The 22,009-nt window shown below is 44.4% G+C and overlaps 2 protein-coding genes across 17 annotated transcripts in view; one reads left to right on the forward strand and one right to left on the reverse strand.

The window, feature by feature from the left end:
* RBMS2 (RNA binding motif single stranded interacting protein 2) overlaps positions 1 to 15,277 on the forward strand; it is a 94,441-nt gene extending 79,164 nt beyond the window's left edge. For 5 of the 9 annotated variants that reach the window (XM_072655079.1, XM_072655081.1, XM_072655082.1 and 2 more), the window contains 12 exons: positions 2,848 to 2,906; positions 3,773 to 3,864; positions 5,167 to 5,324; positions 6,586 to 6,665; positions 6,793 to 6,902; positions 8,276 to 8,322; positions 12,151 to 12,247; positions 12,489 to 12,539; positions 12,868 to 12,978; positions 13,507 to 13,581; positions 13,880 to 13,966; positions 14,237 to 14,644. In XM_072655079.1, coding sequence (XP_072511180.1) covers positions 2,848 to 2,906; positions 3,773 to 3,864; positions 5,167 to 5,324; positions 6,586 to 6,665; positions 6,793 to 6,902; positions 8,276 to 8,322; positions 12,151 to 12,247; positions 12,489 to 12,539; positions 12,868 to 12,978; positions 13,507 to 13,581; positions 13,880 to 13,960 — 961 coding nt within the window. In that variant the 3' untranslated portion in view covers positions 13,961 to 13,966; positions 14,237 to 14,644. Of the gene's footprint in view, positions 1 to 2,847; positions 2,932 to 3,772; positions 3,865 to 5,166; positions 5,325 to 6,585; positions 6,666 to 6,792; positions 6,903 to 8,275; positions 8,323 to 12,150; positions 12,248 to 12,488; positions 12,540 to 12,867; positions 12,979 to 13,506; positions 13,582 to 13,879; positions 13,967 to 14,236 lie in introns of all 9 variants that reach the window. The other 4 variants (XM_072655083.1, XM_072655075.1, XM_072655078.1 and 1 more) reach the window with 4 other exon arrangements.
* Positions 15,278 to 19,357: 4,080 nt separating this feature from the next.
* BAZ2A (bromodomain adjacent to zinc finger domain 2A) overlaps positions 19,358 to 22,009 on the reverse strand; it is a 34,618-nt gene continuing 31,966 nt past the window's right edge. For 6 of the 8 annotated variants that reach the window (XM_072655060.1, XM_072655066.1, XM_072655058.1 and 3 more), the window contains one exon: positions 20,071 to 21,945. In XM_072655060.1, the coding sequence (XP_072511161.1) occupies positions 21,780 to 21,945 (166 nt within the window). In that variant the 3' untranslated portion in view covers positions 20,071 to 21,779. Of the gene's footprint in view, positions 19,495 to 20,070; positions 21,946 to 22,009 lie in introns of those variants that run through there. The other 2 variants (XM_072655064.1, XM_072655063.1) reach the window with 1 other exon arrangement.

A 22,009-nucleotide genomic window follows, 5' to 3' on the forward strand; every position in this document is an offset into this window, starting at 1 on the left:
CTGCTCCTTTCACTCAGCATCAGGTCATATAAGTCCTTCCAGGCCTCTCTGAAGTCTTCTTGTTCATCATTTCTTATGGCACAATAGTACTCCATTACATTCATATACCATAATTTATTCAGCCATTCCCCAATTGATGGACATCCCCTTGACTTCCAGTTTTTGGCAACTACATAGAGTGCTGCTATAAATATTTTTGTACATGTGGGACCCTTTCCCATTTTTATGATCTCTTGGGGATATAGTCCTAGTAGCGATATTGCTGGGTCAAAGGGTTAGCCTGACTTTTTTAAAGACACTTGACAAAATGGCTCTAACTTAATCTTTCCAGCCTTATTTCAGTCTACTCCCCTTCATGTACTTTTTATTCTAGTCAATTAATTATAACCTTTTCCCACTGCCATACATTTATATAGGCCATTCCATGTATGCCCAGGAATATACCCCTCTGCATCTTTGTTGAAACTATGTTCCTTTCACGGCCACAGTTTAGGTGCCTTCTCTTCCATGAATCCATCCCTGGTCTAGCCTAGCTTCCCCTGATGAAAGTCATTTCTTATTACAGCTCGGTCTGGATTTTATCCTTCACCTTTATAACCTCAGTCCCTTTCCCAAGTGCCTTACACACAGCAGACATTTTTATTAATAAATGTTGAATTAGAAGGATTTCCTGTCCTGGGCCCTGCTGCTGCAAGGACAGGTAGGTAAATTGTAGGTAAATTAGAACCTAACCCCAGGTTGAGGAAGAAGTAATATGGGAATTGGAATTATAGATCTTAGTTCTCATAGCAGGAATCCTTTGAGGAAGAAGCAACATTGGCCCAACTCTAACCAGCTGCGTTGGAAATTCTTGGCTTAGAAGCTCCTGCCCCACCCGAGGCTCTGTGTGGGACAGTGGCATCTGTGCCCTCTTGTGTCCCTCCCAGCTGCTTGCAGTCAGGAGAGCATTCAAGTGTTGTGGTAGTTGGGGGGCTGGGATTTCCCCAAACATTCCTCCTCTCAATCTAGTGACTGGCCTCAGCCTTCAGGGCTCTGCTTGTCTCCCTCTTGTTCACCTCCTCCCTAACCCCCCAGAAACAGAAGCCCCATTGAAGGAATCAACTTCAGCCTGAGAAACCAAAGAATAATTGAGTCCTCTGTCCCTTCTCCAGGGTCTGGGGGAAGGGTAGAAACATGCTTGATCAGGGTCACATGTCCTAAACTGTCACTCTATTTTTCTCTTCCGCTGGATTTGCCATCCTTGCTCTGTCTTTTTAAGATATCTTCCTTCATCTTTTGGAATATGCAGGAGTATTTAGTTTAGGAGAACTTCTGTCCTGAATCCTACACACTCCCCTCTGGTTTGTGGGAATTAGTAACGTAGGAGTCTGGGAGACCCTGAAGCAATTAGTAGAGCCTTTGGAAAAAGGTGAAAGTTGAGATCCTGGGGCACAGGTGGAATAAGCCAGACTAACTGGAGACAAGGTCAATTGAGGGACAGTCATTTGGAATTCCTGGTGTCTGAAAAGACTGATGGCTCTGGATCTTGGAAGATCAATCAATCAACAAACATTTAAATGACTCTAGTGCCAGGGGTTGTGAGTCATGGTGGAAATACTAAGACAAAAGGAAAACAGGTGGTTACATTCTTTGGAAATTGTGTGGCATGGGGAAATAGCTTTACGTAAAGGTCCATTTACATATACAGGTATATACAGAATAAATACTAGATAATTTGGGTGGAGAGGGCACTAAGCAGCTAGGGAAATGAAGAAAAACTTCATATAGAAAGTGGTATTGAGCTGAGTCTAAAACTAGAAGTTCTGTGCCACAAAAGGAAGGACTGCATTCTAAGTATAGAGATAGCCAAAGGCATGGAGATAGGAAACAAGGTGTCATCCATGAAGAATTGTCAGAAGGCCAATTTGACCTAACCATAAAGTTATGTATAAGAAAGTCTAAAAATGTAAGTTGAGGTCAGGTTGTGAAGAGCTTTAAATGCGAGACCAAGGAGTGTGAGAATGTGGATATGCTATGGCCCAAGCTAGATGAGTAGCTTCAGGGCCTTTGTATCAAGTACCTGGAAGAGTGTCTACAAGGTGGATACTTAATGCTTGTAGACTGATTGATTGACTAGTTTTCTAGGAGCTGCAGCTTCCCTCCTCAATCTTCAGGCTTATAATGCTCCATTGTAGATGATATCTGATTTCATTCATGAGATCTCTCTTAAGGGTATGGAGGTATATTGGTAGTTGATTTCTTCTCTAGGCAAGAGATAGCTACCTGGAACCAACAGGGCAGACCTGCACAACTTGGGAATAGGTAGGGGTCAAAATTAAAATAGACTACTTCTTTGGGCCAAAAATAGGTTTTTAGTGGCTCTCTTTCCAAGTAAAGGCATCATTAATGATTAAGCTATTTTGCAAATAAACCATATTTTTAAAAATAATGTCAATTAATTACACTTGTTACCTAAGATTTTTATTTATCATGAAATCGCTCCTGTCAGACTAGAGACAGACTGACAATGGTCAGTGTAACAAATGGGAGAGTACACAGTGGCAACCTACCTGCCAGGTTATATGATGGGCACAATAGCGACTAGTGGAAGGTGTGTTAAGCAGGGCCCAGACAAAGCATTTGTACTTTCTTGCATATCCTCTACATTTTTAGAAGGCTGAAGGAAATCTTTTGACACTGAAATGGGCCCTAGGTCTGCAATAGGGAGAACAGTTGTCCTCATAGGTATTATGCTTGGAATGGGAGATGGGTGTGGACTCATTAACCTATCTCAGTCCTCAGAGTAAACTCCCATTCTTGCCCCCAAATAATTACTTTGCTTTTCTTCCCTCCCCTTCCCCCACCTAGATATGGCAAAATTGTTTCTACTAAGGCCATATTGGACAAGACAACAAACAAATGCAAAGGTGAGAAGACAGATCGTCTTTGGGGGTAGGTAGTATTTTTAAAGTGGTTGCCTCCTTGTACATCTCCTTTGCCCCTAGATTAGCAAAGCACAGTGCCAGGGAATTAGTTTAGCCTGTCAGCCTTTTAGAACTGATTGATAATCCCTAGAATTCCTGATGATCATATTGCTTTAGTTATGAATGCCATCATGGTAACTCAGGCGTAGAAGACATTGAATATATACTACACAGAAGCTTCTTTGTTTGGGTTTATTCCTTGCCCACTTTTTTTTTTTCTTCTTCTAGATTTGATGGTAGAAGTGGGCAGGGGCATGTGAATTAAGACTTAGCCTTGCAACTTAATTTCTTTCTGTGACTGTAAAGTAGGTATGTTTGTCTGGAGGCAAAGACTATCTATGGCAGTAACTTAGCTGTGTTTGGATAGTTTGGGGGGGGAAGGGGGGCGGTGTTGGGAAAGTGAAAGGAGGGTAGTATTGAACATCTGGCTACCGAGTACGTGGTCTGTTGCTTATTCTTGCCATAGAGAAGTTATATTCCCAGCATGCCTAATATTTCAGGGGTATGAGAGGGTAGCTAGAAGGGAAACCCCTCCCAGTTGTAGGATATTATTGGGTAGAACTCTTGAAATTTTTAGTTCCAATGGAAAAGGAGTGAAGGATTGGGGAAGGATATATGTAAGTTAATCCTCTCATATGTTGTTAGAAATCCTCAAGGGTTTATAGAATCTATGGAGAACATTTGACATCTTCAGTTTCCCTTTCATTCTACCACATGTACTATATAACTAACTCTTCCTCAGCTCCCTGAAAAGACTGTCTTACCTGCCTTATGGCCCCTTTACAGTTAACGTGGTCCCCTTTTTCTAGGCTATGGCTTTGTAGATTTTGACAGTCCTTCAGCTGCACAGAAAGCTGTGACTGCGCTTAAGGCCAGCGGGGTGCAGGCACAAATGGCAAAGGTAAGGGAATTTCCTCATTTTCAACACTTCCAGTCTCTCTGGCCACATGGATAGCCTGGGGGATGGGCTCAAGCTCAGAATTTTCCAAGAACTCAAAAAACCCTGATTGAATATGGCTCACTCCTGGGCACTCAATCTTTTGGATGAGGTCCCACCTGCTGGTCTGACTTTATGGATGATACAGGCCAGAGGAGGCTGAGGAAGAGAAATTCAGTTCCACCAAGGAAGGGACCAGACCCCCAATTCATGAAGCCACACTCTCCTCACTACTCTTTCTGTTAGGCTAGAGGACTGATGACCTGAGACCCCTTCCCTTCTCTACCTCCAATATCTTGGGGAGGTTTTGTGATTCTGAAGCCAATCGTGCAGTTCAGAGCTGATGTTCTCCATTCTCACTCCTCCCTCTTACCATTGTTCCCTCAGAGCTTGGGGTAACCATTGCAGGAGGTAAAAACAGGCAGAAAATGTCTCTTTCTCTGTTCTCTTCTGTATTCTGACCAGGAATTGCTCTTTTCTAGTAGGCCATGGGCACTGGGGTCTTTTCTTCTTTCTCTTTGGTAGAGAATTGTGTCTTTGTAACACTTCTTATTAGGGAGGGGCCTAACTTCTACTCTGTGAATTAAGGGAAAAGGAAACCCTGAAGGCAAAGATAGGAGAAAGTATTAAACTGAGGGTGTCCTGGGGCCCTTGGGCAGGCTGGCTGACTGCCAAGGTTCTTGGAATTCTATGCCCATAGCCTCCCCCTGGGAAAAGCCCTCAGAAAGGATCTCCAACTTCTGCTATCTGGAGAGTGACCCGAAGAGGCTCTGGGAGCTGTCCAGAATGAAGCCAGGCTGTGCCTTAGTGTAGCCCCTGGAACACTACCCTTCCTTTTTTCTTTCCTCTTTTTGCCCTCCCTTCATCAGAAAGTGAATGTGCATTTTTGCTCAGAGGGACTCTGATGTGGCCAGAAGATGGGGGAGGGGGAGTTCATAAAACATTCCAGCCTGATCAGGCTTTCCAGGAGTCTCCTGCCTCCCAGGACTATCTGCAAAGGAGCATAGGGCATGGTGCCCTGCCTGGCTCCTAAAGGAAAAGTCACAGACTTCACTGATGTCACTAAAGTTGAGATCCGAATTCAAAATAATGAGTAGTCTTCTCCTTTCGTCATTATTCCACAATAGAGCTAGTAGCTGAAAGGCAGGATGGAAGAATGGTTATAAACACCTCCTTGTGTTTACATCTTTTTTTCCCCTGAAATATGGGGTGGGGGGAAGGTGGGAGGAGAATGCTCTACCCTATCTTACCTTTATGCTTTCATAGCAACAGGAGCAGGACCCTACAAATTTATACATCTCAAACCTCCCAGTGACTATGGATGAGCAGGAGTTGGAGGGAATGTTGAAGCCTTTTGGGCAAGTCATTTCTACTCGAATTCTTCGAGACACAAGTGGGACCAGTCGAGGGGTTGGCTTTGCAAGGTAAGAGGCCCTGAGAGCAGAGTGTGGAAAGTCCACTGTCAACCTGACCCTCCCTGAAGGCACTGGGAATTTGGGAACAAGCAGGGGCCTAAGCCCTTGATTCAGAAATATTTGATGGCAATTTTAATTTTTATTCATGTGTATTTATTTTATAATAGCTCACATATTTACATCACCCTTTTTGGTCCAGACCTGTGATTTGATAGGCATAAAGAATGTGATTGAACTCCCTCTCCCAGTACAGAGAGGCAATTGTTTTTTTAACTTAGAGTCTTAGGTAGTTGCTTGGGGTAGAAGTGAAATGACATGGCCAGAGTCCTACCACCTGTTTGTGTCAGAGGCAGGACTTTAAGTTCTGTCTTCTCTGCCTTGCTACTACATTTAGCTCCAAGTTTAGAAGTCATTTTCTTCATGACTACCTTGTGAAGTAGGTATTTCAGATTTCATCACAAAAATGCTTTTGCTCCTAATCTTCTCCCAACTGTTTCCTATTTCTTTGTCATGTGCCCCTTTTTCCCTAGACCTCGAAACAATTCTGGTGCCTTCTGCATATGCCTGTTGTTTATGCTGGTCACCACTGAGTCTCTCAGCCCGATATTGAAATGGGATAGAACACTTCCCTAGGATGTTGAGTCTTGTTCACATCGCATACTCTCCAACCCCTAGTTAACTGTGCCAGAGTCCAGTCACTGAGCTCTCTTGTCTTGAATTGTCATCTCCCCAGAAATATCGTATTCTGGGCTCTTCTACCTCCTACCTTACCAGGCAGGTCCCTAGATTTTGAGCTACACATTCAGATAGAAAATGTCTTAGAGTTTTGCTTTAACATTTTAGGAGAAGCCTATATTTCATATAGGACTTTATAGTTTTAAAAGTATGTTCACATTTATTTCATATAGTCTTCCAAACTCTGTGAGATGGAGGGGGGTATATATTACCCCTATTTTACAAATGGACAAACTGAGACTCAGAGATTTAAAGAATCAGAATAGCTACTTAGAGGTGGAGTTAAGACTAGAACATGGGTCTTTATGTTCTTAAATCATCTGTTTCATCACATTGGAAAAGTTCTGTTTCTCCCACTTCTTATAATGTGTAGAGAGGGACGTTGAGCTTCTACGATTATGACTGGATGCATTTGAGACAGTCTGGTTGCTTAGGAACTCCTGCCCTTAGAGGATTTGGGCTGCACATCAAAAATAGGGAGAGTCTTTACAGGTCAGAGAAACAAAGCCTAACCACTGCCTCCTGTCCTCTGTAGGATGGAGTCCACAGAGAAGTGTGAAGCCATTATCACCCATTTTAATGGCAAATATATTAAGACACCCCCTGGAGTACCAGGTAAGGGAGATAAGGATCAGGGTTGAGAGGTCCATGGGGAACTCACTCTACAGTGAGATAGGAGCATAGTTGTACATGGGTAAAGATGGGGCAGAACCCAACTTCCTGCCCAATTTTCTCTCGGCAGCTCCATCTGATCCTTTGCTCTGCAAATTTGCTGATGGTGGGCAAAAGAAACGCCAGAACCAGGGGAAATATGTGCAGAATGGCCGGTCTTGGCCACGAGATGGTGATGTGGTAAGTGGGGAAGGAGGCTTGTAAGGATGTAGGCGTAACATGAAGACAGTAAAGTGGGATAGAAGATCTGTTAGCTAGCTTTCTGAGATACCTGATATCAACCCAAAGGCCTAACAGGTAACAGGCCTCCCCTTGAGAGAGAATGGCTGCTTAACTCCAGGGCTTTTGTGGAAGATCCTATGCTTTTGGAGCAGTAGCAGTAACAAAGCCTCTACTTGGTGCATGAGCCTCTAAGGCTGAGATGCAACAGAACATGCATTGATTCTCTGATGCTAGTGCTAATTTTGGCCTGACACCAACACCAAGAAAGTAGAAGTTCTCTACCATCCAGTACTGCACTACAGTATTCATACATGGAACCATTGGTTACAGCAAATGGAGACATTTTGAATGCAAATTCACTGACTTTGGCAGTATACTTTCCAGGGATGTCCACCTAGATGATGAGGTTGACATACTCAATGCCAGAGCTAGCACAGTGTTTGGAAGGTTCCAAAAGAAAGTGTGTGAGAGAGAAGAGATATTAGGCTGCCTACCAAACTGAAGGTCTACAGAGCCGTTGTGCTGACCTCATTGTTGTATGCCTGTGAAACCTGCACAGTCTACCAGCACCATGCCAGGAAACTGAATCACTTCCATTTGAACTCTTAGGAAGATTCTGAAGATCATCTGGCAGGATAGGGTATCAGACACTGAAGTCCCTTCTCAAGCTAAACTGCCAGTCATTCAAATTCTGCTGTAGAGAGGGCAACTCCAGTGGGTTGACCACATTGTTCAAATGCCAAGGGTACGTTTGCCTGAAAGGTTATTTTATGGGAAACTCAGACAAGACAAGCGCTCATGTGGAGGTCAGAAGAAGCAGTACAAAGACACCCTCAAGGTTTCTATGAAGAACTTTAGGATCTATTGTGAGTCATGGTAGACCCTGGTATAGGACCATCCAGCACGGTGTGCCCATGTCAGAGAAGGGGCTATGCTCTACGAGCAAAATAGAATTGTAGTAGCTCAAAAGAAATAGGAGAAGCACAAATTTGGGGCCATCTCCACTCCAAGTGTTCCAAAATTTGTGCCTAACCTATGGTAGAAGCCTTCGGAGCTCAAATTGGACTGACCAGCCAGAATTGGACACACTGTACCTTGACTTCAATATAGTGATATCATTTTGGTGCTCTTTGAGTACAAAGGACGAGCATAGAGTATCTGCCGTTGGGCTTGCTCAGGTCTCATTTTAGGGGAAACCTTAACTAGGCTTTCCAACTTTGATGATCTTAATCATCTGGAAACTAAAAGTTCCTAATGCCTATAGAGTTTGAGTATTGTCCTGCCCTTCCCCCAAATACTCCCAAGCTGATCTTTGTGCTTTTCTCTTACAGGGCGGCATGGCACTGACCTATGACCCCACCACAGCTCTACAGAATGGGTAAGTCCTCGTGAGGACTCCATGCTCTGACTGTGACATTCAGAGAGAAGCTTTGGAACTAAGAGCTCACATACACAGTGGAAAAACAGAGACGTTTCCGTTAAGAACAGATGTAAACCAGGGCTGTGTACTGTCACTTTTAATTTTATGTAACCTTAGTAAATATAATGACCGACATTTATTCACATAGTGCTTTAGAGTTTACCTGTTTTTCTCCTCACAGCCCCGTAGTATCTCGTTTGCTAGAGGAGGCAAATGACTCGTAGAGTTCCCTTCCCTCTAGTGAGTCTTCCTCCAGAGTGAGGTGGGAGTTCCTGCTATGCCAGTTCTGACTCCTAATCCTCTCTAGTACAACATACCTGCTCTTAGAAATGTTAGAAATCCAATTAGGCATGAAAAAGATACTATAGGAAAAAGGATGGCCAGTATAAAGGTTAAAATATCTCTATTTGCAAATGACATGATGGGCTATCTATTTAGAAGATCTGAGAGATTTGAGGGGAAAAAATGAGGTGATTATTATCTCTACCAAGGTACCAAGATAAATCCACAGAGTTATTTGCATTTCTATATATCACAAACAAAAAATTTAAAAACCTGATAGAGAAATACACTTACAGTTACAACAGAGTGTCAGATATTTTTCAAGTTAACTAGGACATATAAGAGACCTATACAGAGAAAAAAAAGATTTTTGTTGAACAGAAATTAGAAGGAACTTAACCATTACAGCCATAATCATTTCCACCTTATATATATATGGTTAGATCTAGCCAAAATACTTCCCTTATTAGTTTGTAGATTTTATTCCAAAATCAGTTGAAATACCAAAGGGCTGTTTTACGGAACTAGAAAAATCCACCACAAAATAATTATAGAAATACAGACAGAAATATCAAGAGATACTATGGAAAACTATTTATGTAGAATTTATCCTACAAGCCTTCAAGATAAAGTGTTAAATGGTCACTATAAAGTAGAAAAATAAATCATTGGAATAGAAGAAAATTCAGAAATAGAACCTAGTCTGTCATTGTTATTACTCTTTGATAAAACCTACAAGTGTGACCTTGGGCACGTCCCTTACTTAACCTGTCTGGGTATATTTTACTCATCTGTAAAATGAAAGAGTCAGAGGAGGTGGCCTCTGAGGTGTCCCTTCTAGCTCTTTAGTCTATGGTTGTATAAGTTAGTGGAAGGATTTGTTCAGTTTTTAAAATTTAGGAAATTTGAGTAATAGTATTATGGAAAAATTCTGATAGTTTTCATTCCAGACCTCACACTGTCCAGTTGAATTAATACTGTAAATTATTTCTTAAAACTAGAAGAAAATTGTTTATCTCAGTTGTGTAGAGGAAAAATTTTCTCTTGAACAAATGAAAAATTATTGGAGACAAAACGGATGGATTTTTTAATATTAAAATGTTTTAATTACTTATTTTTCATAATGTTTTGCATGACAAATTCAAGGAATGTTAAGTGCCAACTATATGTGAGACAACTTGGCATATCCTCTGCTGCCAGGGTTGAGAGGGAGATGGTTTGGTACAAGGAAGACTTTAGAAACAGCAAAGGAAAATTGAGTAATGAGAATTTTTTTAAGGGAGGGCAGAACTGTATCCAAAAGGGTCTGTAAAAGAAGTGGCCTCTGAACTGGACCTTTAAGGAAGGCAGGCAGAGTTGAATGGGTGGAGTTGAGGACAGAGTCTATGCCAAGCACTGAGGAGCAGAGATGGAGAAACACGAGACATGTAGAGAAGTTCAGTTTGGCTGGAACTGGAGGAGTTATATTATGTGATGGTTGTGCCTTAAGAAATGCTGAGGTAGGCCCATGGGCCCCTGGATTGCCAGTGGTCAGCCAGGAGTGTAAACTTTCTTCTATAGGCAGTGAAGACTTTTGAGTAAATGAATGACATGATTAGGCATGGAACGTAGATGGGAGAGGTAACAAATGAAATGGAGAAAGACTCGTTAGCTGGTTATTCCAGTAGGGTAGGTGAGAATAGGTAAGAGCAGTGGTTGAGGAGGTGGGCATCAGAAGGGAGTGTGAGTTGGAAATAGAAAACACTTGGCAACTGATGTGATGTCTGGGGTTGAGGGAGAAGGACGAGCCAAAAGATGAGTAAGGGTAACTGGGAAGGTTGTGGGGCCATTCACAGAGGAGGGGAAGTTAGTGAGAGGGATGGATTTTCCCCCCACTTAATAGTATTTTTTTAATTTTTCAATTACATGTAAAGATAGTTTTCAACATTTGGTTTTATTAAAACTTTGAGTTCCAAATTTTTCTCCCTCCTTCTTCTCCCCCTTCCCAAGATAGCAAGCAGTCTGATATAGGTCACACATGTACAGTCACATTAATCATATTTCCACATTAGTCATGTTGTGAAAGAAGAATCAGAACAAAAGGGGAAAACCATGAGAAAGAAAAAACAAACCATCTTTCTCTGGATGCAGGTAACAGTTTCCATCCGGAGTCTTTTGGAGTTGTCTCAGATCCTTGCATTACTGAGAAGAGCTAAGTCTACCATAGTGAATCATCCAACAATGTTGCTGTTATCGTATACACTGGTCTCCTGGTTCTGTTCATGTCACTGAACATCAGTTCATCTAAATCTAAGTTTTTCTGAAGTCCACCTGCTCATCATTTCTTATAGCATGATAGTATTCCACTGTATTCATATACCACAACTTATTCAGCCATTCACCAGTTGATGGGCATCCCCTTAGTTTCCAGTTCTTGAGAGTGCCAGATTTTTAAAGGAAGGTGTGATTGAGTTTGAGGTACCATCATGTCATCTGGGAGGAATATCTGGAAGATAAAAATATGATATTGTGCTGTAGAAAGATTTTCTAAATAAAAAGAAAAATATATTTGTGGTAGATATAGCTGGTATCTACAAAGAACTGATACAAAAACAGTAAGCCTTCTTTAGTGAAGAAATGTTTAAAGGACATGAACAGTTTTAAGAGGAAGAAACATAGATTGTTCATAACAACTTGAAAACTTATTCAAACATTTGAATATGCAGAGATACACATTTTAAAATAGCTTTAAGGTAATACTTTATGTGTAGCAAATTGGCAAAAAATAGTTTAATAACTATGAAATTGGTAGTACTCTTTCCCAGGAGAAAAGTAGTCAAACAATATGAACAAGTAGTTTTCCAAAAAAACTGCAAACATAAATAATCCTTTGAAAATGTGACCTAGATCATTAATACTAAGAGAAATGCAAATTACAACAATTGTTCCCCTCCCTACAAATTGGCAGAAATGACAAAACATGGGAATGGTCCCGGAAAGAGGCCCTGGGCCTCTGGGTGGGTACACTTTTGGTGGCATTGTGGATTAGATCAGCAGCCCTAGAAGTCAATTTGGAATTGTATAAGAAAAGTGACTAAACTGTTCTTACAAAGTGGGTGCTCATCATTTGGGGGAAAACTGAAAAAATGTCCAACTGGAAGGGATCTGAGCGCTTTCTGATTCCTGAGAACAGATGATGAAACATTCCTCCTTCCTTCACAGCAGAGAGGGGGAAGACTCAGAGCAGAAAGTAGTATGTATTGTTAGATGTGGTCACTGTATTTTGTGATTTTGGCATTTTTTTTTATGGTAAAAAGAAGCTTGATTTGGGGTGGGGAGAGAATCCAGAATGACTGTGAGAGAAAGAGAAAAGGCATTTTTTTTTTTTAATGGCAAGACTGCAAGGAAACAGGAGTACCTGGAGAGGCCAAGATAAGATAGTGAGAGCTTGGCAAACTTAAGTGTGGAACTCTTCAACCCATGGTTACCTATAACCATTCTATTTGGTATGACTCTTTCCTACAGGTTTTATACAGCATCACCCTACAGCATCACCCCCAACAGGATGATTGCCCAGACCACATTATCCCCCTATCTCCCATCTCCTGTATCTTCATATCAGGTAAAAGCATCATCATATGAGAGGGCATATGCATTCTCTTTGGTTTAACATGGTGGTTTAGGTGGGAAAGGTGCTTATTCTTAATGCCTTTGTTATCTAAGTCCAGTTTTTATTGGACTTTTGACCCTGGCTTTGCCAACATTTAGTTTCAAGGGCTAGGCAGGACCAGTAGGCAATTGCCATCAGTTACATTTCCCTTTCCCCCAATAGGGGGTGCCTCAGACATGTCCATTCTCCGTAGGTTCACAGTCCGTCTTGGATGCACCACCAGTCATACCTCATGCCGCCTGCAGTGAGTGAGGCCAGGGGAGTAGGGGAGTGGGGGGGTGGGGGTGGGGAGGGGAGGGGAGGCATCACCTTGAGGAAAGTGGGCAAAAACTAAATTGTTTCTAGCCAGGTAGTCTTACCTCTCCTTATTCAGCCAGGCAACAGAGTCAGGGAGCATCTTACAGCACTGCTTGATGCTCACCTTTCTCACTTCCTGCTTCTTAACAGGGCTTTTTTGCCGTCTCCAGGGACCATTATTAGCCTTCATTTCAGCTGTTGGCTAGTCTTGAGTCTGAAGACGTTGAAGCTAACTATGTCTCTGTTCTTTCCTGTCTTCCTGTTTATTCCTCCAGGGCACAGTCCTGACCCCAGGGATGGACCACACCATTTCCATCCAGCCAGCCTCAATGATGGGACCTCTTACCCAGCAGTTGGGCCACCTTTCCCTCAGCAGCACGGGCACGGTAAAGCCATGGATGATTGGGCATAGGGAGATGGACAGTCACTTCAATATGAAAATTTCCTGGGATCTCTTAGACTCCCTCCAATCTCTATAATTCTTTTCTTAAGTATGTATAAAAATGCTCAACACATGGTTTTTCATTAGGATAGAACCCATGACCTTGTGAATGGGTCTGAGGCAACCATTAAGTGTAAAACATCCGTCTGCCTCTTCATCATTACTCCTCCCATTATCTCCTTCAGCTGAGTCCTGCCTCATCAAGTTGTACAGGCAGGTAGAAATGCCATACTTTCCAGGTTTCTGCAGGTTGTCTAGAAATCCATACAAGAAGAAAAATTTTTGCATTTTTATGCCCCCTCATTCTGGAAAGGTGCCAATTTGCACAACAAAGTTTAGGATTAGAGAGCACAATGAAGGAACCAGGGTTGGTAGATGGGGAAGCCTGGGTAGCTGAAGGCCAGAGTGGGGGATGGGAAAGAAGAGGAGGTCTGACCAAATCTCCTTCATCCTCTGATGTCCCTCTTCCTAGTATATGCCCGCAGCTATGCAAGGAGCTTATATCCCCCAGTACACGCCTGTGCCTTCTTCCAGTGTTTCTGTTGAGGTAAGAGCTTTGTGATTTCTCAACGGGGGTGTGAGGGCATGCAGGAATGTAAGGAAGACTTAGTCCCGGCACTTTCTGGCCTGCTGGACCCCTCATCTTCCTCACAGATTTTTGCCAGTAATCATGGCTTGGATGTTGATCATACAGACTTATTAGCCTTGGGGATGGAACAAGGGTGGTGGTAAGGAGAGCAGAATGCTGCATATTTGGGGGGTAAAATACCAGAGTTTGGATGCCTGTTAGTCTGTGGGAGGGTAGGGAAGGGGAGGATGACCTCACTGCCTTGGTTGTGATGCAGGAGAACAGTGGCCAGCAAAGTCAAGTCTCGGTGGACCCTCCCTCCGATCATTCGGCCTATTCCTTCCAGTACAGCAAGTAATAGTGGGTAAGAGCCATGTGGTGGGGGTAGGAGGGCCAGAGTTGGTGGGAGAGAGGTTATTAGAGGAAGTCTCAAGTCCTAGGCACTGCAGTTTCACAGCTGTTTCCCACCTATCCTTGGTGTGGATCCCCTAGGTCTTGTGTATCCATTGTCTCTGTTTCCAGTTCTGATGAGTTGGAAGTAGTTGGGGGCAGAGAATGAGGGATCGAGGTGTAGATTGGCCAACTCCAAGAAGGACTGACCGTCATTATTATGAAAGACTGATATGTTTTACAGATAGGCCTGGGCCTGAGAGGACATCTCTGCTCTCATGCCCTGCCACTACCCCACATCACTGGCGGAGCCTGCGGTTACAAAGCCACCTTTACTTTGTGCTGCATTCAAGGAGTTCAGATTTTTTTTCTTTCTTTTGCAAAGAAAACATTTTTTGAAACCACAACAGACTCTACCCACCCCAAGGAGACCAATCAGTGACTGAACATTCATGTCTCCGTATGAGAAAAATTGTTGTGTTGTGTTGGGATTTATTGTTTGGGCTATTTTTTTAAAAATTTCTTTTAGAAGAAAGTGGAAAGCTTTGTTGCTGGGGCATTGGCCATGGGTTCTTCTTGATGGGTTTGGTTACAGACTTTTGTTTTTATTATTTTGTAGGGTTTTTTTTTTAAAAGAAAATATGCAGTTTTTTGAATTTTGTTTTGTAAAGCTCCCAGAATCCGTGCCTGCCCCCTCTCTTTCTGCTTCTTCCCCAAAGTCCATCCCAACCCAACCACTGCTTTCTTCTCACCCCCGGGCTGCAGAACCTGCCTACTTCAGCTTTTTAACTTGGGGATTTTGGTTTTTTGAAATGGAACTTTATTTTGTGAAATAAGAACAAAACAGAGCATGACTTTGGCAATGGAGGGGATCCATCCTCCTTCCTCCTTTCTGCTCCTCTTCCCCACTCATTTGCCTCCTGCCTGGGAAAGAACACCAGGCTTTGGCTGTAGGGAAGAGAAGGGTCCTTGGGTACTCCAGGGACAAAGCCCCCAAAGACCCCAGCCCACTTGGACAGAGAAAAGGTTTCCTCCAGGACATCCGACAATGAATTCAACTCCTTCTGCTCTTCTTGCTGCTATGGGGACATCTCCATCCCAGGAAATCATCTTTGGCTTCAGCTCTTCAGGAATCCTAACTCTGCTGCTCTGTGGCTTTTTGTGCCATCTCCAGGAAAGGAGCTGTGGGTCTGTCACCTTTCTCTATTTCTCCCCACCCCTTTTTGCTGTGCGCAGAGCCCCAACAGCTAAGACATGTGCTGCCTTCTTCTTCCTCTTTGTCCCCTGCCTTCCTGCCCACCTTCTCTGCCAAGCATGGATCAGCTGACCAGCTACTTCATCTTGGTGTAGATGATACTGCCCCACAGGACTCGGTAATTCTCCACCCCTGACCCTGGCATCCACAGTGCCTTCTGACACCCACCTTTAGGGATGCTGCCAGGGCAGAGCGTTACCCAACCTCTCTGCATGTATTGATTTACCAACAACCTTTGCGTTGCATGTTAGAGAAAGGGAGAGAGAGAGTGAGAGAGAGAGAATGTGTGTGTGTGTGTGTGTGTGTGTGTGTGTGTATGTGTGTATATGTGTGTATGTTTGCTGTTTCCATTTGGGTAGGGGTAGAAAAGAATACACCAATCTCTGATTGTGTAGTTCAGCCTGCACTGTCCTGGTAAGCCTGCCCTTCTCCCAAGGTTCTGGGCATCTGCAGGCATCTTCCTTCTTCTGGAAGTCCAGCAGGTATCTGGGCTGGAAACGTGCAATAACCCGCGCCCCCCCCCCCTCCCCCCCGCCACATTTCATCTTTCTTGTGAGGCTAGGACTTCAGGAGAAAAGGCCCATGATTTGCTCCACCCTTCTCTCCTACTGCAAGATTTCTCTCTGTGCCCAGAGAAACAGTTTCATGCCCCTGCCCACTTCAAGGAATAGGCCTTTCCCTTATAACCTTACTCCCAGAGTCCAGTTTCCTAATTACATTGTAAGACTATGAAAGGGAGGTTCTGTTCCAGCTCTCGGGTCCTCTCTACCTATGGACCAGGCTCCTCTGCACTAGACAATCAAGGACAGAAAAACAGAAGATTGATGCATGATAGGAAATGAGGTGTTAAACAGGCCAGAGGGAGACGGAGCAGGCCCCTGTAATCTCTCCTCTCTCCTTCATGCCTCCTCACGCCAAACTGCCCCTTTGTTCAACCTTGAGAGGGGTAATATTGGTTTGCCAATTTTCGGTTTCTTTTTTAAACTTGAGGCACCCTCAGTCCCAGGACATATTTGCTCAGAGGGTCCCCCCTCACTCCATTTCATTTGTCACTGTCAGTGGGAAGTAACTCCAGCCTCCGTGCATTCAGTTATTCTGTCAGAACAGTCTGGATGCTGGGGGCAGGTGGCAAGGCTCCAGGCTGCTTTTATTCTGAAGAAGTGGCCAAGGAAGAACTACCTTGCTTGGGGAATCTTAGGGGAAAAGGAGGAAAAAAGAATCTTGAGAATTTGATTTTAGGCGCATCTTAAATGAAACCTGGGGTTGATGAGGGCTTTGCCTTTTCCATGACAGAAGTAGAGGGGCAGCGGGGTCTGCTATCGTCTTCCTTTGTGTCCCCTGTCTGTTTGGTTTTTTAAGTGTCCAGATAGTGGGGCTGAGGTTCTTTTGAAGAATCATTATGTTTCCCTTGGAGCTTGCCCTTGTGAAATCTCGTTCTTATGGGTTCCTTTGGAGGGTGTTCTGGGAGAGGAGTTTGGGATCCAGAGGATTTAGACTGACCATTGACTTTAAATATTTTGGTGGCAGGTGATGGTGATGATTTAATTTCATGCTTTTGAGTTGTTACTCGGGATATTTGGAGGGTGGGGGAGGCACAAATTTTTTTTTTTATGTGATCAGTTGTGATAAAGGGTGACTGGAGCTGAGAAATGGGTGAGGGGAGGGAAATCCTTCCCCTCACCCCTAAGCCACACACTGAAGGAGAGGGACCAGCTCCAGGCTGCTCCTGTCAGGGGCTGTGGCTGAGAGATAATGGAGGGTGTCTACACAATCTCACCTCCTCTCCCTTTGGAGAGTATGCCTTCTCTGTGATTACAGAGATGCTGTTGGTGTTTAAAATGGTTTTTTCTGTATCTTTTTGTGCATGCGTGCATGCACATTTTTTTTTTAAAGAAAGCCAAATAGGAACGTCACTGAACCGGACATCCTTTCCTGGGTTTTAGAGACCCAGACCTGATTCAGCATTGCTTCCCTTAGGGCCCGGATCACAGCAGCCCTGACCCTGGGGACCATACAGAGACCACATGGCTGTTCAGACCTGATCTGAGGGAAGGGGTGTCATGTATGGGGAGAGAAGCATAATATTTCCTTTTAAGATTTTGTTTTGTTTAACCAAAGAAAGTTAAGCAGGTCCGAGTCTAACCTCCTGTTCCCAGATTCTTGAAGAGAAGCTGTACATTAGGGATAGAGGCCTATCGACTGTAGGCTGAGTGAGGAGAGGAGACTCAGAAGGGAGGCAGGCAATCCCGGCACTTCTCCCATTGCTAACAAATGGGCTTCCTCCCTTTGGTGCTAAAAGCTGGTGCTTCCGGTCTCCACCTTCCCATCCCTGAGGTCACCTGCTGCTCTGCAGTCTAGGGTAGAAGGAAGGGCGCCTCTCAAGGACTGAGTCAGAGCTGGGCACAGCCGTTAAGGATGTGAGAGGAGAGCAGCTGGGAGGAACCAGGCCAGCTGCAACTATTCTGGGAAGGGGACCCGGCCTGCCCTTTGCCATGTGCCCCACCTGCTGGGGGGAGGTGGCATCGCACCTTAGCTACCCAGGCTGCACTTACCTCCCACCCCCACAGCTTTGAGCAATAAACAGGTGAATGGCTATCGTCTCCTCCCCCCTGGTATCCATGGGCCTAGGAGTGGTGAAGCAGCCAGCCAAGCAGGGGGAGGCTTAGATTCTTTGTGCCTTGACACCCCTTGATCCATTCACTTTTTCCTCTTCCTCAGCTTTCCCACTTCCCACTCTAGTTCCCTTTCAAGTTGTGGCTCTCCCTGTCTACTCCCCTGAAATATTCTCCACTCCCACCTCTCTCCTCTTAAGCCCTAGCAGGGGCTTTCCTCACCAGCCCTTGGGAGTGCCATCCTTCTGTACTGCCCCTACCCCTACCAAGGGAGTCCTACGTATGGCTAACGTGTTGATGGCAGGGCTCTCAGCTCTCCCAGCCTCCATGCCTGTTCTGACCATCTCCTCACTTCCCACTACACGCCCAGCAATGTTCTTTCTCCTTGTTACACATCTACCTCACAAATCTCACAGTTCATCATTCAGAACAAGGGCACAGCCACCTGCTTAAGCCCCTACTCTATCCCTTCACCTATTTCAGGTTTGGGCGTGAGGAGAATGGGTGATCTGGGTAGTAAGGGTTTGTAACTAAATAAAATTTAGTTGCTGCTACTTTCTGTAGAATCGGAATAGGGCCGAGTCTGTAGCGTTGGTACCTTCTCTCCAATGAACACTGAAGTCGAAGCGGAGCTGGTGGGTCTTAAAAGACCACGTGACAACTCCCTCCTGACCAGTGGCTTAACTCCATCTGGTCCAAGCTTCAGAAAGGGAGCAAGTGTAAAGGCTGCAGCAGTAGTGATTCCCTCCCCATCTGACAACCAACACAGGCACAGGGGCTTTATCATCTCATTTTCCTTATTCCCCTGTTGGGATTTAAAAACAGCCTTATTCCAGAGACCTCTCTTATTCATCCTGGGGCACTTACCTCTCCTATTTTCAAGCTGGACTGAGGGGAAGAGAAGTTGGTATCCAACTGTGTGAGTTGAGTTTAATCTGAGGTCCTGAAGGAAATGCCAACAGGGGACCATCTTTATGCTAATTCCATGCACCCCGAACCAATCCCCATCTCATATATACCCATTGTAGACCTGAAATAAGTTTTAATTTATATTTAGAAACATTTTGTACAGGTTTTTTAACGTTTTTTTTCTTTTGATTTTGTTTATTCAGAGTTTCTAGTTTTGTATTCTGCCTGCTTCTATGCTGAAAGCACTCCAGCTTATTATCCCTGTTTTATCTATCTCCTAAATTTTCCAATGTACCCTCTTCCCTGCAATCTTGTGGAGCTCCAATTGTTTCATTTCAAATTCTGTTTTTAAATAAAATGATGAAAAACCAGCCCTGGCGTCCTGATCAGGGGAGGTAGGTCGGTGGTAGGCTGTTTTGCCCAGGATACATCTTCACAACAGGAGCGTGGAAGGGCAGTGCCTGGACTGAATTAAAGTTCACAAAGGGAAGGCAATCAGGTAGCCATCATTCTCAACCGTTTTGTAAGACTTGAGATTCCCCAATCACCCTCCCCCAGAACCGGGCTCAGAACAGACAGCACCACAGAGTCTCTATCAAATGTGGTTTTTATTCAACTGACAAGCACTTTTTCTACAGCTGCACTTGTGGAACATCACATGGCAACAACAGGAGTTTTCTAGACTTTTTTTTTTCCTTTTCAACCTTATTAAAAATGAGATTGGTCCTAAAAATATAGAAAGAAATAAATTTAAATTCACAAAAAAACTGTACATTATCAAAAAGTCACTAAAACACCACATTTGGTTATATAAAAGTCCCTTTTTGCCACAAAAGGAACATGGGAACAACTTTTGTTGATGATGTGGTTTCTTCCCATTGGACTGATGTGGTAGAAGATGGGAAAGGATTTTTTTTTGAGGGTGGGGACGAAGCTGATTTTTAATACCCCCAAATACTTTGAAATTAAGAATGAAGGTAGAAGGAAAAGTGGGAAGTTGACCACTTTACCCCCAACCAAACAGGCCCCCCCCCCAAATTTCAAGCCAGCCTACCACCTCAGAGTGCCTGATCCTTGGGGATTCAGGTGGAGGGAAGAGAACACTAAGTGGAACACATGAAATTCCAGACCATCAATTCTTTTCCCCCCAATCCCCTCTCCCAGTAAGTTCAAAATTAATTCAGGGGCTTTTTTATCAGGAAAAACATTACCCTGTGAGGGGGATGAGGTGTGTGGCTGAGGGCAGCGAAGAGCCCTCATCTATAATTCCAAACATTTAACACAAAGTTTGTTACAGCGCAGTTTAGATAAAATATAAATATTTATGCATAATATAGTCAATTCAAATAGTCTTCAATTCACCTCTTATTTAAAATAAAAAAAATCTCAAAATAATTTCTGAGGTTTATCTGACAGAAAAGGCGACTTGAGAAATGAGATGGAAAAGGAGAGAAGCACAAGGGCAGGGAGAAGGCAGGCTCATTCTCCCTCAATGTCCCTCAGTGGTTATTCAGTGCAGCTGGTGGCAAAACCAGGATTATGGCTCTACCTCAACTGGCTCCTCCCTACCAGTAGCAAAGATCCTTGGGGGATCTGGGTGTCTTGGCTCTCTGCTTGAGCCCAGGGCCTCCTCCCCAGTGCAAGTACCCGTAATCTCTGATGGGAGGAGCCAAGGCTGGGCAGGGGAGCAGAGGGCCAGGATCCCATGGTTATGGCTGGGGCAGATGGCAGCTTTCCTCTTATACAGTGGGATCACATGTCAGGGACAGCAGTGTACGCACAACCTGCCCCTCAACCATCCTGCTTTCCTGCTAACCCACCCAGGGCTAAGGAGGAGGGACAGAAGGCTTTAGGTCCTTCCTGTGCACAGTGGCAAGAGACAAAGTTAATAGGATCAGAGATCCTGGAAAAGAACTGCAGTCTGAAACCTAAACAGGTGCCCTGGAGTGGGAAGGAGGAATCAGAGACATCAGAACTGGGGCATAGAAAAAGTGCCCACTGGGTCAAACTTGCTTGTATATTTCCAAAGCAGTGAAGAGGAAAAGGATAAAACACAAACAATGCAGCGACACACAAGGAGGGGAGGCCAGTCAATCCATCTTCTGGGCAGGAAGGAATGGGCCCAAAGCTATCCTGGCCAAACTCAGCAGTAATTGTCCCTGAGGAGCTCCCAAGAGGGAGGATTGGGTTTAGGGGAGGTGGGGGAGAAAAATGGGGCTGATGGAGCCAGACACTTCCCCACCCTCCCCCCACAGCTAGCTAGCCCCAGAGAAGGCTGGAGATTTGGAGGTGAGGACAGAGAAGCATCCACTGGTACAGGTGAGGCTGGGCTAAGGAGAAAAAAACCTCTGAAAGATTTTTTTTTTTTTTAAAGGATTTGGGGAAAAGAAGGGGAGGAACCCGTACACAATAATTTTATATTATTGGATGAGGGAAGGAAGGCAGGAATTGAAGAAAAAGTGTTGGAGAAGTGGGCAAAGGACTGGGGGAAGGACTGGACGTGGAAGCAGCATGTCCAGGGCCCCGCATCCGGCTTGACACACTTGGGAGTTAAGTCCACTTTACTGGCCGCCGCTACTACGGGTCCTCACACAGTACAGAGTGTTTTCTTGGTTTCACACATTCACTAGAACTATTGCTATCATCAAATAGCCCCAAAGTGCTGGGGCAGGAAAGGTGGGAAAGGGCAAGGGAGGTGTTTCTACCTTCCCTTTTTTAATTAGAAAATAAAACAGAAAGGAAAAAATTCTCTTTCTCTTTTTGGCTTTCAGTCCAGGAAGACCCCCTTCCCTACCCCTTTATCTGAGGGGGAGCGGAAGAGGAAAAGGGGGGAAGTTGGGGAATGAGGGTACAGGAAGCTACCCAAAGGTGGAGTCCAAGATCAGGGGCATGTCTGATTCTTGAGTGTAGACCCCAGGCAGCATCAGCAGGTGAGAATGGCAGGGTTTTGGAGGTGGGGGTAATGGGAGGAGTAGGCACGTAGTGTCCTGCCCCTATCCTCCCACCTCGCCTCACAGATTGGCCTGTTTTCCCTGATAAAACTCCTCCCATCGGCTCTCAAAGAAGCGGCGCATGATGTGCCCGGCCTTGCCCACCTCGGAATCATCCTCATTGAAGGTCTGGCAGTTGTCAAAGACCAAAAGGGCATCAGCAGCAAACTCCTCAGAGTTAGAATACCTGAGTGGCGATGGAGACAATGTCAGAGGTAATGGAATGGAAAAAAGAAAAAAATGGAAAAACT

Source organism: Notamacropus eugenii, chromosome 3 (genome assembly GCF_028372415.1).
Source record: "Notamacropus eugenii isolate mMacEug1 chromosome 3, mMacEug1.pri_v2, whole genome shotgun sequence".
In the NCBI taxonomy this organism is placed as follows: domain Eukaryota; kingdom Metazoa; phylum Chordata; class Mammalia; order Diprotodontia; family Macropodidae; genus Notamacropus; species Notamacropus eugenii.